Genomic DNA, 12655 nt, shown 5'->3' on the forward strand with positions numbered 1-12655 from the left:
GGTTTCCCTGTAGTGTTCACGCATCATTCCCAAAAAGCTTGTTTTGGAATAATAACTCCAGAATAAGCTATTCTCAAAGAACTTTGGAGTGCAGACATGTCTGAGTGGACAGCATCACATGTTTATTCTGCAGACCTTGATATGATTCAAGAGAATGATTAGAGGCTCGGGTGAGGGGTGAAGGCACTTGGTTTGATCAAAAATAAATATTTTTAAAACTTGGTAAACACATAAAGCGAGATCTTTAGCTGGTTTGGGGCTTCCTGTGTGTACCTCATTGTCTCCTGTTGTCCCTCACGTGACGTCTGTCTGTGCTAACCAGGGCTAAGTTACCAAATTCCCAAGGCCACAGACAATTCAAATACTCCCCTTTAAGACTACAGAAGTAATCTCTCTATAGATTAACAGCAGACACACTCCAATAGCCAAGTCTTCCAGAGTGTCCAGCCCCTGCTTCACTGGTGATTGATCTTATTCAAAGTTTCACTGCTAAAGGACTCGTACACCACAGCTCGCCGGCTCCACATCAGATCACCGTCTTGCCTAACTTGCAACACTGAGATATGTTTTGGGTTAAAACCACTGCCTCTTTATTGAACAGTGGATGGACAGCAAGGAAAGGTAATGGAAACAAAATGCACATTCTACCTGGGTCACAGGTCGTTTCATTGAAACCAAAGGAGCCAGTCAATTTAGACCAGCTGAGGATGTGGCCAGTCACATGGATAGGTGTCTCCACAAGTTATCCAAATGAGAATCCATTTGATACAAACTCTGTCTCACAGATAACAGGGGCCTACATTTCTGGGAGGGAAAGCTATTCACTAGAGTTGGCAGGGAAAAGATGGGGTTTTCTCTTTGTTTTTTTCTGCAGGACCTTTTCAACTTTTCATCCAAAAGCAAAAACTCAACAACCTTTCTTTTTGACAAACCCAATAACTTCTCTTATAATCTGCTGAATACAAACAAAAATAAATAAGCTCAGAGAAAAACTAGAAACAAACATTTTGGACTCTAGTTGGTGCCTCAGCCATTTACTGTTCTCCACTCTCCTGTTTCCACCATTAGGATCTGGAACCATCCCGCGCTCTGGACTTCAGCGTCCTAATTAGTATGGTTTCCATGTGTGAACTTTCAAAAAACAACAACCCCCACCCACGAGAGGGAGTGTATCGGTATCTGTATCTACCATCTCATCTTGTATTAATGTGTTATAGTATATATAGTACATTAATACAAGGTAGGTTGCACTATATCTGTATCAGTCTCTACCGCACTCTTTCACACACACACACACCCCACTTTCGGGGGGTACCAAAAATCCTAACTCCTGGCCTCTGACTCTATGGGCAGCTGCAGTCATGGTCTGGCCCCTCTCCTCAGGGTCAAGCCACAGTCTAGATTGGCCTCACTCTAGTGTGGCAAGGTGGGGTGCAGGGGAGTGGCGAGAGTAGGGGCAGGATCTAGGCCTGCCCGCTACTCTGGGTTCCAGTCCAGATGGTCTCTGGTGGCAGCCATCTCTTGTCTTTCTTCTCTTCCCTTCCTTCTCAGTGGTCCCTGGGCCACTTCAGGGTGGCTCTTGCACCTTCTCCGCCCTTCTATCAAGGCCCACAGCCCGGGACGTATCAGGCTGGAGCGTCCCTCAGGCTGCCCTGAGCCTTCCCAGCATTGCTCTGTCCAAGGTGCTGCTGGTTCCCTCCCCTGCTTGCACCCAGCTCCTTCTCCCTTGCTGCTTGGGGAAGAGTGATCATCTCACAGCTCTGTGGCCTGGTATGGGGTCCAGCCTTCCTCTGATTGGCTGACTCCTCCTCCCTCTCATTAGCCAAACTTCTACAAGCTTCCTTGTGACCATCTGCCAGCTGGAGTGAGCTACAGCACCATTACAGGAAGGCTTAACTCCGGAAGAGTCCAGCATCTCTCCATAATCAGCTCTAGTCGCTGCTCCATGCAACTCCGATTCCACTCCCAGATCTTTCTAGGAACTAAGGAATTTTCATAATACCCCCAGATGCAGCATTGGCAATGGTGGCGGCTGGAGTTCCGAGTCCCTTTGAAGCACCAGGGCCGCGCTTATCCGTCTGCCTGTGGCTCTCAGGGAAGGGGGGTGCAGTGCTGCAATATGGGTGGTGCTATTCTGCCCTTGGCTCCACCCTTTCCTGTCTTGGCCCCACCCCTTCTGGGTGTGGAGCCACCCCACACCTTGCCCTGGGGCTCAATGCCCAAAGTCGTCTTTGTGGTATAATCCTTCCCACAGGGGAAGTTACTTACAAAATCCCACTAGTGAGAGGTTAGCTTATACCTTGACCTCTGTCATGTCTCTGCTTCCTTTTCATGAGACCCAGAATTATGTCAAACCTTTATATATACCCGGAAGGCCCTGCCTACTTCATAAGCGTGTCCGGTTCCCAGTCACGGTGCCCTTGTACAAGTTACTGTACAAACAGACAAAAGAAAGCTCATCTCAGACCCAGATTTTATAAAGTAACTTCAAGATGAGCCACAATCTGTGGGTACAGAGAGAGAAACATGGACAACAGAAGGAAACAATAAGATGTTCACAAAAACAGAGAAGATGAGAATTCTGAATTCCTTCTGAAGAAGGAAGTAGAAGACAAAAAGAAATAAGAAGATGGACAGTGAATTCCTCCTAAGCAGGTAACAATCCATAAAGATGTCTTTGCCAAGTATTCGACTGTAATACAAGATAGACAGGTGAAATCTAATGCTTTTCAGCAAGCCAGAATTGAGTAGTTGTACGTTATGGCAGTACATTTCTGTTCATATTCCAGCTATATCAATATAGATCAGTAGCCCTAGTAGTGCATTACTGCTTGTTTTGCAGCTGCAGAGAAGAAAAACTTTCTAGGGAGAAAAGGACAAGGGTTTAAATAGTAGTTATAATTATGGAATATAAATGAGTGACCATTAAGCCACCTATGTTAGATGTAAAAGTGAAAGAGCCTGTTATGTATTTGCAAAATGATCTATGATTTGCAAGGATATAAGGCTTCTTCATTCACATTTCTGATGCCAGAAGTGATGTAAGAACATTATGTAGCCAGGAGATTGGTCTACATTCTCAAAAACTATACCAGTGTTTCTCACCCAGGGGTATGTATACCCTTGGGAGCACACCGAGATTTTCCAGAGAGTACATCAACTCATCTAGATATTTGCCTAGTTTTATAACAAGCTACATATAAAAACTAGCAAAATCATTAGAATGTAAAAGTTCATTCAGACAATGATTTCTTCTAATTCTTCAGTAGCCTGATGCTGAAATGTCAGTACAATATTTTCATTCAAATTCATTTATTTGATAATAAGGTGGCAGAAAGGCAGCAAGTTTTCACAAGTAGTCTTCCGTGATATTTTTGCATGTTTTTGTAAACTGTTTTTAAATGAGATATAAGTTCTTAGTTCACAAAACAAAGCTCACTTCTGAGAAGGGTACAGTAACCTCTACAGGTTCAAAAGGACACTGTTTCAACACCTAGATTACCTTAGAACCATATTTCTCAGCCAGTGGTACATGTAGAATGAGCGTTTGCAAGAGAAGTCTGGTGGTACATATAACATTTTTTGAAAAGGGGGTACTTTATAAAAAAAAGGTTGAGAAACACTGCTCTATAGCACCTAGAAATGGCCATCTATAGGGTCAATCATCCATTCACATAGCATGAAATTGATGCTTCTTTGTATGAAAAATCCAAGGACAGTCTATTGATCCTTAAAGGTGGACAAAGAGGCAGAGGTGAGCAAGCACGAGGATGGAAGAGACTCTTTGAGCAAATTGTCACACAGACATAGATAGAAAGTTTGGGCAGTAAAGATCAGAGATAGTCACTTTGCATAGCTCTTGCAGGCACTCGTCTTCCACGTTTTGGTGTTCAGCCTTCAGATATTACAAACATGTCAATTGCCAGCAACTTCAAGGACAGAATTTTGTATTTTCACTCACCGGGGGCCCTGCAACTGAATCATTTGAAACACTGTTGAAGTTTTTTGCTTGGTTCCCCCATGGAGCTGGGTGTTTATGGCCCATCTGGGGACTGGAGCAGGTGCTGAGCTGTGAGGTGCTTCAGGGACAAGTTCTCAAAGGGTTAAGGCACCAAATAAACCTTCTGGAACCAGCCAAACTTCAGTCCTTTGCCATGAAAGAGGGAAGTGGCTTCATTTGCACAGGTAGGCGGAAGACTTTGGGGTTGGGGTTTCCCATATCTATGGCTAGTCTCCTGTGGGGGGATGCTGAAGTTAATACAAGGCCAGCTGCCACAAGTCTGACTCCTGAACTCGACCTATTTACAATTCCAACCTGTCCTGTTTGTGATGTTAATTTGAGCTGTGGCAGGGATGGGGGCCAGTGGTTGATGTTTTAGATCTCATCTAACTCTGTTCAGAGCCAGGTCTATTGTCTTAGCATTTAACAAACCAATGGGCACTGCTCACCTTCCTCCAACAGTCCTCTCTGAATTGCTGATCTCATTTGCAACTAATCCAAAATGTTTGATCTTGGATTTAATATCCCACCCACCCCAGCCAGAGTTCTCCCTTCTTTAATACCATCAGCTCTTGCTGCAACGACTAGGGATTGATTCTGGAGATTTCCCATCCCATTAAAAAATTAACACAGTTCACTGTAAAAAATCTACAACAAAACAAACCTAAAGGGAGTTCTAACTACAGGCTCTGGGGAAAAAAAAAATTCTTTTCTGATATTTAGAGATACAGGTTGAAGCTTTCTAACCAACAACTCTCTTCTCTGGCAGTATCTGTAATCTCTCATGATTACAGCCAGCTGTCCACTTACCATGGGTGTGGCCAAATTTCTCGTGGTCCCAAAAAGCTTGTTTAAAACCACCAGTCTGACTCGCATTGTTCTGTGCTGTTATTTAATTGTAATTTACCCCTAAATGTCTTCTAAGAGCCCAGTTAGTCATGAAAGTGTTGGTAATGCTGCTACACAATATTGACCTCCTGTAGTCCATCATATTATCTCATCCCACGCCGGTCAGGTTGCAAGGGTGCTGGATGAGAGAGGTTCAGCCTGTACTTCATTTAGATAATAATAATACTTTGCACTCAAGTTTATATTTAATTTGTGGAACACAGGCTTAATAGATTGGTTGTGTTTCACAGTAGTTCATTGTAGAAGTTATTAGAAGTTGCAGCGAGAAAGACTATTCCAAGCGCCTTTGCCTCTCAGAAGTCAACCATCCTTTTCTCCCTCTTCATTCCCTCTCTGAGTATTTTGGCATAAATATTCCCTTTCACGGATCACAGTGCCATGGTGCAAGTCATTGGAGAAGCAGACACAAAGAGATCATCTCGGACCCAACCATTTCAGAGTCTATTATATATTGGAAAGTTTTTGTCTGTATATGTGTCTGCTTGCTTAAGATCTCCTCCTAAACGGTAAGAGCTAGCACCGCCACATTCAGGTTACAGCTTGCTCTTATCGTACTTCAAAACCAAGTTATGGCTTCCTTGTGCCAGGAAACTGGGATGTGCCTGGAATGGGACTGCATTTCCTAACCTCATGCAGAAAAGAGACAGATTCACCAGATGAGAGAAAGGTGCTGGTGGAGCATTCACCCAGTTGCTGTTTGGTACAATCCCATCCCTCAGCCTCCCACCAGTCGTGTGCCCTTTAGGGAGGATGGGGGAGCTCCCCCAGTTAATATAGGGATGTTGCTGGCTGTCTCCCATTTGCCAGGGAAGGAGGGGAAATACACAGAGTGTTGCATTGCTCACTCTGGTTGGAGAACGCAGGGGGCAGATGAAGCTGGGCTATCTCCAGCTGGAGGACATGCAGCCCTTCCTTGGCTGTGCCTGCGAGAGCTGCAGCAGCCATGGAGAGGTGCTTCTTACCTGGCTACAAGCTGCTGTGGATTGAGAGGGCTGGGGAACTCCTCTGTCCCTGGGGCAGCTGCAAACTAAACCCTTCCTCCCCAGCCCCACCCCCAAGCAATGATTTAAATGAAGCCTGGACATTTTCATGTCATGTTCCAAAATAACCAAAAATGAACAGAGTTAAGGACCTGATCAATGCTGGGTAAATCTTCCAGTGTAACTATAAGGTGACAGACAACTGGTGAACGAATGGGAAGAACAGAAGGAAACAATAAGGTGATTGTGATCACCATTGTAAGTAACGGTCACTGTTTATCTCCACTTAGCCCAGGCTGGCATGTTCATGATTTGACACTAGGGCCCAAAACAAAGTGAAAAAGATGAGAATTTAATAGTTTTTGGAAAAAGGAGGTGGTGACGGAGTGTGGGGTCTCTGGGCCCTGCACCCACATCTGCAGTCAGATGTTCGTCCCATTCAGCAGCGGGAACAGAAGGTTTATGAGGTGACAAGGACACTGCGTAGAATAGACTTCTCAGCACAGAAAGTGGAAGCAACGAAACTCCCATTACCACCATGCACTGATGCTGGTCCTTGGGAAACTGAGGCACGCCCTTGGGTTGCTACAGGACAATAGGAAACAAATGCAACCTAACCCTGGGAATAAAATCCTCACACACCCCACTCCATCACAGAAGGAAAGGATAAAACACGAGACCATGAAGGATTCCAGTCACTGCTTCAGAATAATAATTAAAACAAAGAAAGGAAAAAATGAAAGATTTAACCCAGGTGCAATCCATAAATATGTCTTTATGAGGCATTATATAAATCTAGGGAGGCAGGAGCAATCTAATTCCTTTCATCAGGTTACTGACACAATCTCGAGTAGTTATAGGTTACAGTCATGTGTTTGGCTGAATACTCCAGGTGCACAAATATTAACTAGTATCCCTGGAAGTGTGTTATTGCTTGTTTTGAAGCTGTAGAAGTAAGAAAACTTCTTGGAACAAAGGGCAAATAGTTTTGGCAGTATTTATAATTCTGGTATACAGAAATGACTGACTTGACCACAAAGCCATCTCTGTCCCACGTACAAGTGAAGGAACCCGTTACTGACTTATAAAATGATCTCTGTTTTGCAAGGCTGTAAGATTTCTGTATTCACATTTCAGATGTCAAAAGTAATGAAGCAGCATCATGGTGTTTGCCCCAGGAAAGAAGTTCCAAATATAACAGAATCATAGAACACTGGAAGTGGAAGACAGCTCGAGAGGTCATCAACTTCATCCTTTGCCCTCACCTCAGCACCAAGCACCATCTAGACCATCCCTGAGAGATGTCATAACCCGCAGCACCTCAAAATGACCTTCTGAAGGGTGAATTAATCCAGTTATGTAGTATGAAATTGATGACTGTACCAACGAAACCAATGACATTCTATTGATTCTTTACAGTGAAGCTGGGAGAAAAGCCTTTTTCATCTGTAACCTCGTGTCCAATTGGAGTTTTCAGCCTTCCAGCCCCAAAAGATTAAAAAGAGACAATAAATGGCTAATACAAATCTCACCGTGGTGACTGAGTTCATTCTTCTGGGAATCACAGATCGTCCCGAGCTCCAAGTCCCGTTTTTCCTGTTGTTCCTAGTGATCTATGCTATCACCCTGGTAGGCAATCTTGGGATGATCGTGTTAATCAGAGTTGACTGTCGACTTCACACTCCCATGTACTTTTTCCTCAGCCATTTGGCTTTTGTGGATCTCTGCTATTCCTCAACCATCACCCCTCAAATGCTGGTGAACTTCTTAGCGCAGAGTAAAACCATTTCTTATTATGCCTGTGCTGCACAGCTGGGCTGTTTCCTAACATTCATGATCACAGAGTGTTTCCTCCTGGCTGGGATGGCCTATGATCGTTACGTGGCCATCTGTAACCCACTGTTCTACCAGGTCATCATGTCCCACAAGGTCTGTGTGCACCTGGTAGCTGTTCCTTACATGTACAGCTTCTGCGTTGCCCTGCTCCAAACCATCCTTACTTTTCAATTATCCTTCTGTTCCTCCAACAAGATCAACCATTTCTACTGCGATGACATGCCCTTGATGGCCCTCTCCTGCTCTAGTACCCACACCAAGCAGGTATTGATCTTTGCCTTTGCTGGTTTTGACGTGATAACCACCTCCCTCATCGTCCTGATCTCCTACCTCTTTATCTTTTTCACCATCCTGAGGATCCGCTCCACGGAAGGGAAGTGCAAAGCTTTCTCCACCTGCACCTCCCACCTGACAACTGTCACCATCTTCTATGGGACTCAGATCTTTATGTATTTACAACCCAGCACCAACCTCTCACTGGACACAGACAAAGTAGCCTCCATCTTCTACACGGTGGTGATCCCCATGTTGAACCCCCTGATCTACAGCCTGCGGAACAAAGAGGTGAAGGACGCCCTGAAGAAAGTCATATCTAAAAAGTGTTGGAGTTTTAAATGAAAACAATTCACCAACTAATTGTCATTAACCAACAGAAACTGATGGACAAAAGGAAAGGCTTCCTCTTTATTTTCACCCTTTGATTAACTGATTTTGCATGGTAACTCCACTTTTCTCACCACTTGTCTTTCTGTAAACTTGGAATGAGGGCTGTGATTGCTGACAGCGCTGACATTCTTTGAGTCCAGTGTCAGCAAACATCGCTATTCCAAGATAACTTGGTGAGCATCTGCACAGCAAAACTTCTATTTCAAAGTCATTTAAAAATAGCAGACGGCTTATTCCAAATTCTGTAAACCTCTTTCTATGAGGAATAGCACCTCTTTCAAAATTTTGGAAGAGGGGCTTTCTAGAAAGGGAATGGGGCCATTTTGAAAGAAGTTATTTAACAGCTTATTCTGAAATAACTTTTCTGTGTAGACACTGCCCCTGAGTGCTTCCAGGGGCTCTAATCCGAAATAGACTCTATTGTGTGTGGACACTCCATTTTGGAATAAGTTTGTCTTAGTTTGGAGTTTCCCTGCAGTGTTTATGCGTCATTCCCAAAAAGCCCGTTTTGGAATAATAACTCCAGAATAAGCTATTCTGGCAGAAATCTGTGTTGCGGACATGCCTGAGCGGACAGTATCACATGTTAATTCTGCAGACCTTGATATGATTCATGACAATGATTAGAGGCTCGGGTGAGGGATGAAGGCACTTGGTTTGATCAAAAATAAATATTTTTAAAACTTGGTAAATACATAAAGCGAGATCTTTAGCTGGTTTGGTGCTTCCCGTGTGTACCTCATTGTCTCCTGCTGTCCTTCACGTGACGTCTGTCTGTGCTAACCAGGGCTAAGTTACCAAACTCCCGCGGCCACAGACAACTCAAATACTCCCCTTTAACCCTACATAAGTAAACTCTCTACAGATTAACAACAGACGCACTCCAATCTCCAAGTCCTGCAGAGTGTCCAGCCCCTGCTTCACTGGTGATGGAGCATATTCAAAGTATCTCTAATTCTAAAGAACGAGTACACCACAGCTTGCCAGCTCCACATCAGATCACCCCCCTGCTTAACTTACAACACTTAGCTATGTTTTGGGTTAAAACCACTGCCTCTTTATTGAACAGTGGATGGACAGCAAGGAAAGGTAATGGAAAGAAAACGCACATTCTACCTGGGTCACAGGTAGTTTCATTGAAACCAAAGGAGTCAGTTCAATTTATACCAGCTGAGGATGTGGCCAGTCACATGGACAGATGTGAGAAGAGCAGAAAAGAGGTCCTCTAGGAGGGACAGAACGGCTGTCTCTTTGGCAGCCAACCAGGACCCAGCAGGCCAGTATTAAAGAAGCTGCTGGGCGAAGGCCTGGCGGTTCCTCTCAGGAGCTGGATTCAGGCACATCTCTACTGTGTCTGGGAGACCAGCAGCGTTTTGGACATCTCTTAGTGCAAGCTGAACTGAGCCTGGGCAAGGCTCAGGCTCAGTTGCCAAAGACTGGCCACAAGCCTAAGCCAAGAACTGACTGCCCTGTGTTCAGGGCTTGTCAGATCCTAGCCTCAGAGCCTTGGAGATGATCAGACAACGTCCTTGAGCAGCACTTCTTGCTGCACAGGGGCTCTCACAGGCGGATGGCTCCGTTACATGGGAGCACTGCTGGTCTACAGATTCATAAATGATCTTGGGAAAAGGTTAACCAGTGAACTGGCGAAATGTGAGGATTATACATAATTTATTCAGGACAGTTAAATCCAAAGCTGATTGGAAAGAGTTACAAAGGGAGGTCACAAAAGTGTGGGATTAGGCAACATAATGGCAGATGAAACTCAATGGTGATAAATGCAGAGCAACGAACACAGCAAAATATAATCCCAAATATAAATACGAAACAATGGGGTCTTCATTACCTGAACCCACCAAAAAGAGCTCTTGGAGTCAGTGTGGATAGCTTGTCTGAAAAGAGCTGCAGCATGTCTACTGACAATGAGAAAAGCCCACCTAACAGAATATTGGGACTTATTAGGAAAAGGGTCAATAAGACCAAACATATCACTTTGCCTCTATAAATCCCAGGTATGCCAACATGGGTAAGATCTGGAAAAGCAAAGCAATTAGTTTCGGAATGAAGCTGAGCATCTTGAAAACGTGTGTATTCAGCAGCGTATACGGATGTGAGACATGGGTGATCATGAAAGATTTGAAGAAAAGAATAGAGGAGTTGTTGTAGAAAGATCCTAAGAAAAGGATGGATGCAGAAGATCACCAATGAGGAATTACGTAGGAAGATACAGCTGAAAAAGAACCAGCTACGGAAGGTTATACAATGGAAGTTACAGCTATTCAGGCATAACTGCTGAATGAGTGAAAAGTTAAGACCCTGGTATTTGGCATAATGGACGGTTGGAATAGGAGAAGCAGACCCCACAGAGAATGGATAGATGATATGGTAGATTGGTGCGGAGCTGGTCCACAGAAACTAAGCCGCTCTGCACTGGACAGGAAAAGGGAAGGAAATAGTGAGAGGGGCATCGGACGCTGACGGGCTCTGAGCCCATGGTCGTTGATGATGAAGATGATGCTGCCAACACAGGCTGGGTTTACACGTGCCCCTTCCTTTCGAAAGGGGCATGTTAATGAACAGGTTCGAAAGATGCTAATGAGGTGCTGCAATGAATATGCAGCGCCTCATTAGCATAATGGCGGCCGTGACATTTCGAAAGTGCGGCTTTTCGAATTGCGCGCCGCCCGTGGAGACCAGACCTTCTGAAAGGACCCCCCCAGTCTTCGAAAGCCCTTCTTCCGATCACCAGATAGCAATCTGTGCCGCCCAGACCAATGAAGAAGAACATCTGGGCCCCACAGCCTCCAAAGCTGGTCCTCTTCCTCTTCTGCAGAGCTCGATGAGGGAGAGGCTCTCCAGGAAGAAGAACATGGGGGTGTACAGACAGGCATCCCTCCGGATCGCCACCAGGATAAGCAGGTTCTTGGTCACCCGTGGCCGCAAAGATCAGGAAGGTGCCCACAAAGCTCAGGGCCTGAAGATCTGGCTGGATGGAAAAGGCCAGGAACACAAACTCCGTCACCACCATGCGGTCCCCTCTGGGCATTGGTCTCTCTGTCTCCTGCTCAGCAGGGAGACAATAAGAGTCATCGCAAGATGGCTAAGATGCCACCTACAGGACCAGCTTCTTCAAGGCATCCAGTCCTTCTCCTCTCCCTCTTTGCTTCTCCAATCTCTCCTCCCTGCCTGGATCCCAGCTCTCCTCTTCCACCTGGGTGACCTCATGGGATCAGAGGACACGTGCGCTCTGCGGCAGCTGTTTAAAAAGGGGAAGCATGCATTGCCCAGGGACCCCATTGGAAATTGCACCTTGGCTTACAGTTAAATAGGTGCCAAGGTGCACTCCTGAAAGGGAATATTCTGCTGACCCAAGATAGCGAACAAAGGGTAGGAAGAGTCAGTTTTTCAGACTGGAGAGAGCAGCAGTAGAATCCGATTAACACCAGCAGCTGGGGCAGCACAAAACCATTTGCAACCATTATACACAGCAGGAAGTCGCCTTTTTCACTAGATGTCGCTATTTAGGCATCAAAAAGCATCAAAAAGGTTTATTAAAAAAGGGATAGAAAATAAGACAAAGAATATTTTACTGCCACCTTATAAGACTATGGTCTGCCCACATTTTGAGTACTGCATACAGATGTGGTCTCCTAGCTTCACAACAGATATTTTGGCATTAGAAAAGGTTCATAAAAGGGCTACTAAAATACTTAGAGGTTTGGAACAGGTCCCATATGAGGAGAGGTTAACGAGATTGGGGCTTTTCAGTTTAGAAAAGAGGAGACTGAGGGGGGATATGGTCGAGGTATATAAAATCGTGAGCAGTGTGGGGAGGGTGAATAAAGAGAAGTTATTTACTTGTTCCTTTAATATAAGAACTAGAGGACACCAAATGAAACTAATGGGTACCAGGTTTAAAACTAATAAAAGACAGTTCTTTTTCAGACAGCGCACAGTCAACCTGTGGAACTCCTCGCCACAGGAGGCTGTGACGGCTCAGCCTATAAGAGAGCTCAAAGAGGAGCTAGACAAATTCATGGAGGTTAGGCCCATAAAAGGCTATCAGCCAGGGGGTAGCAATGGTGTCCCTGGCCTCTGTTTGTCAGAGGCTGGATATGGATGTCAGGAGACAAGTCGCTTGATCATTGTCTTCAGTCCACCCCCTCTGGGGCACTTGGCACCGGCCACTGTCTGCAGACGGGATGCTGGGCTAGATGGACCTTTGGTCTGACCCAGTAATGGCCGTTCTTATATTCTTAAGCAA

The 12655-nt window shown here is 45.0% G+C and overlaps 2 protein-coding genes across 2 annotated transcripts in view; one reads left to right on the forward strand and one right to left on the reverse strand.

Annotated features, from left to right (window-relative positions):
• The window catches only part of LPXN (leupaxin), a 156341-nt gene that overhangs the window by 85496 nt on the left and 58190 nt on the right, over positions 1 to 12655 (reverse strand). The gene's annotated exons all lie outside the window — the stretch shown is intronic.
• Positions 7402 to 8343, forward strand: LOC142014057 (olfactory receptor 8U3-like). The gene has a single exon (XM_074996069.1). The coding sequence runs from the start codon at positions 7402 to 7404 to the stop codon at positions 8341 to 8343; it is 942 nt and encodes a 313-aa protein (XP_074852170.1).

This window comes from Carettochelys insculpta, chromosome 6 (genome assembly GCF_033958435.1).
Source record: "Carettochelys insculpta isolate YL-2023 chromosome 6, ASM3395843v1, whole genome shotgun sequence".
NCBI classification, from domain to species: domain Eukaryota; kingdom Metazoa; phylum Chordata; order Testudines; family Carettochelyidae; genus Carettochelys; species Carettochelys insculpta.

What these genes read in the sequence shown, in the direction of transcription:
- LOC142014057 (XM_074996069.1), top strand. Translation starts at nt 7,402, where the DNA reads ATGGCTAATACAAATCTCACCGTGGTGACTGAGTTCATTCTTCTGGGA.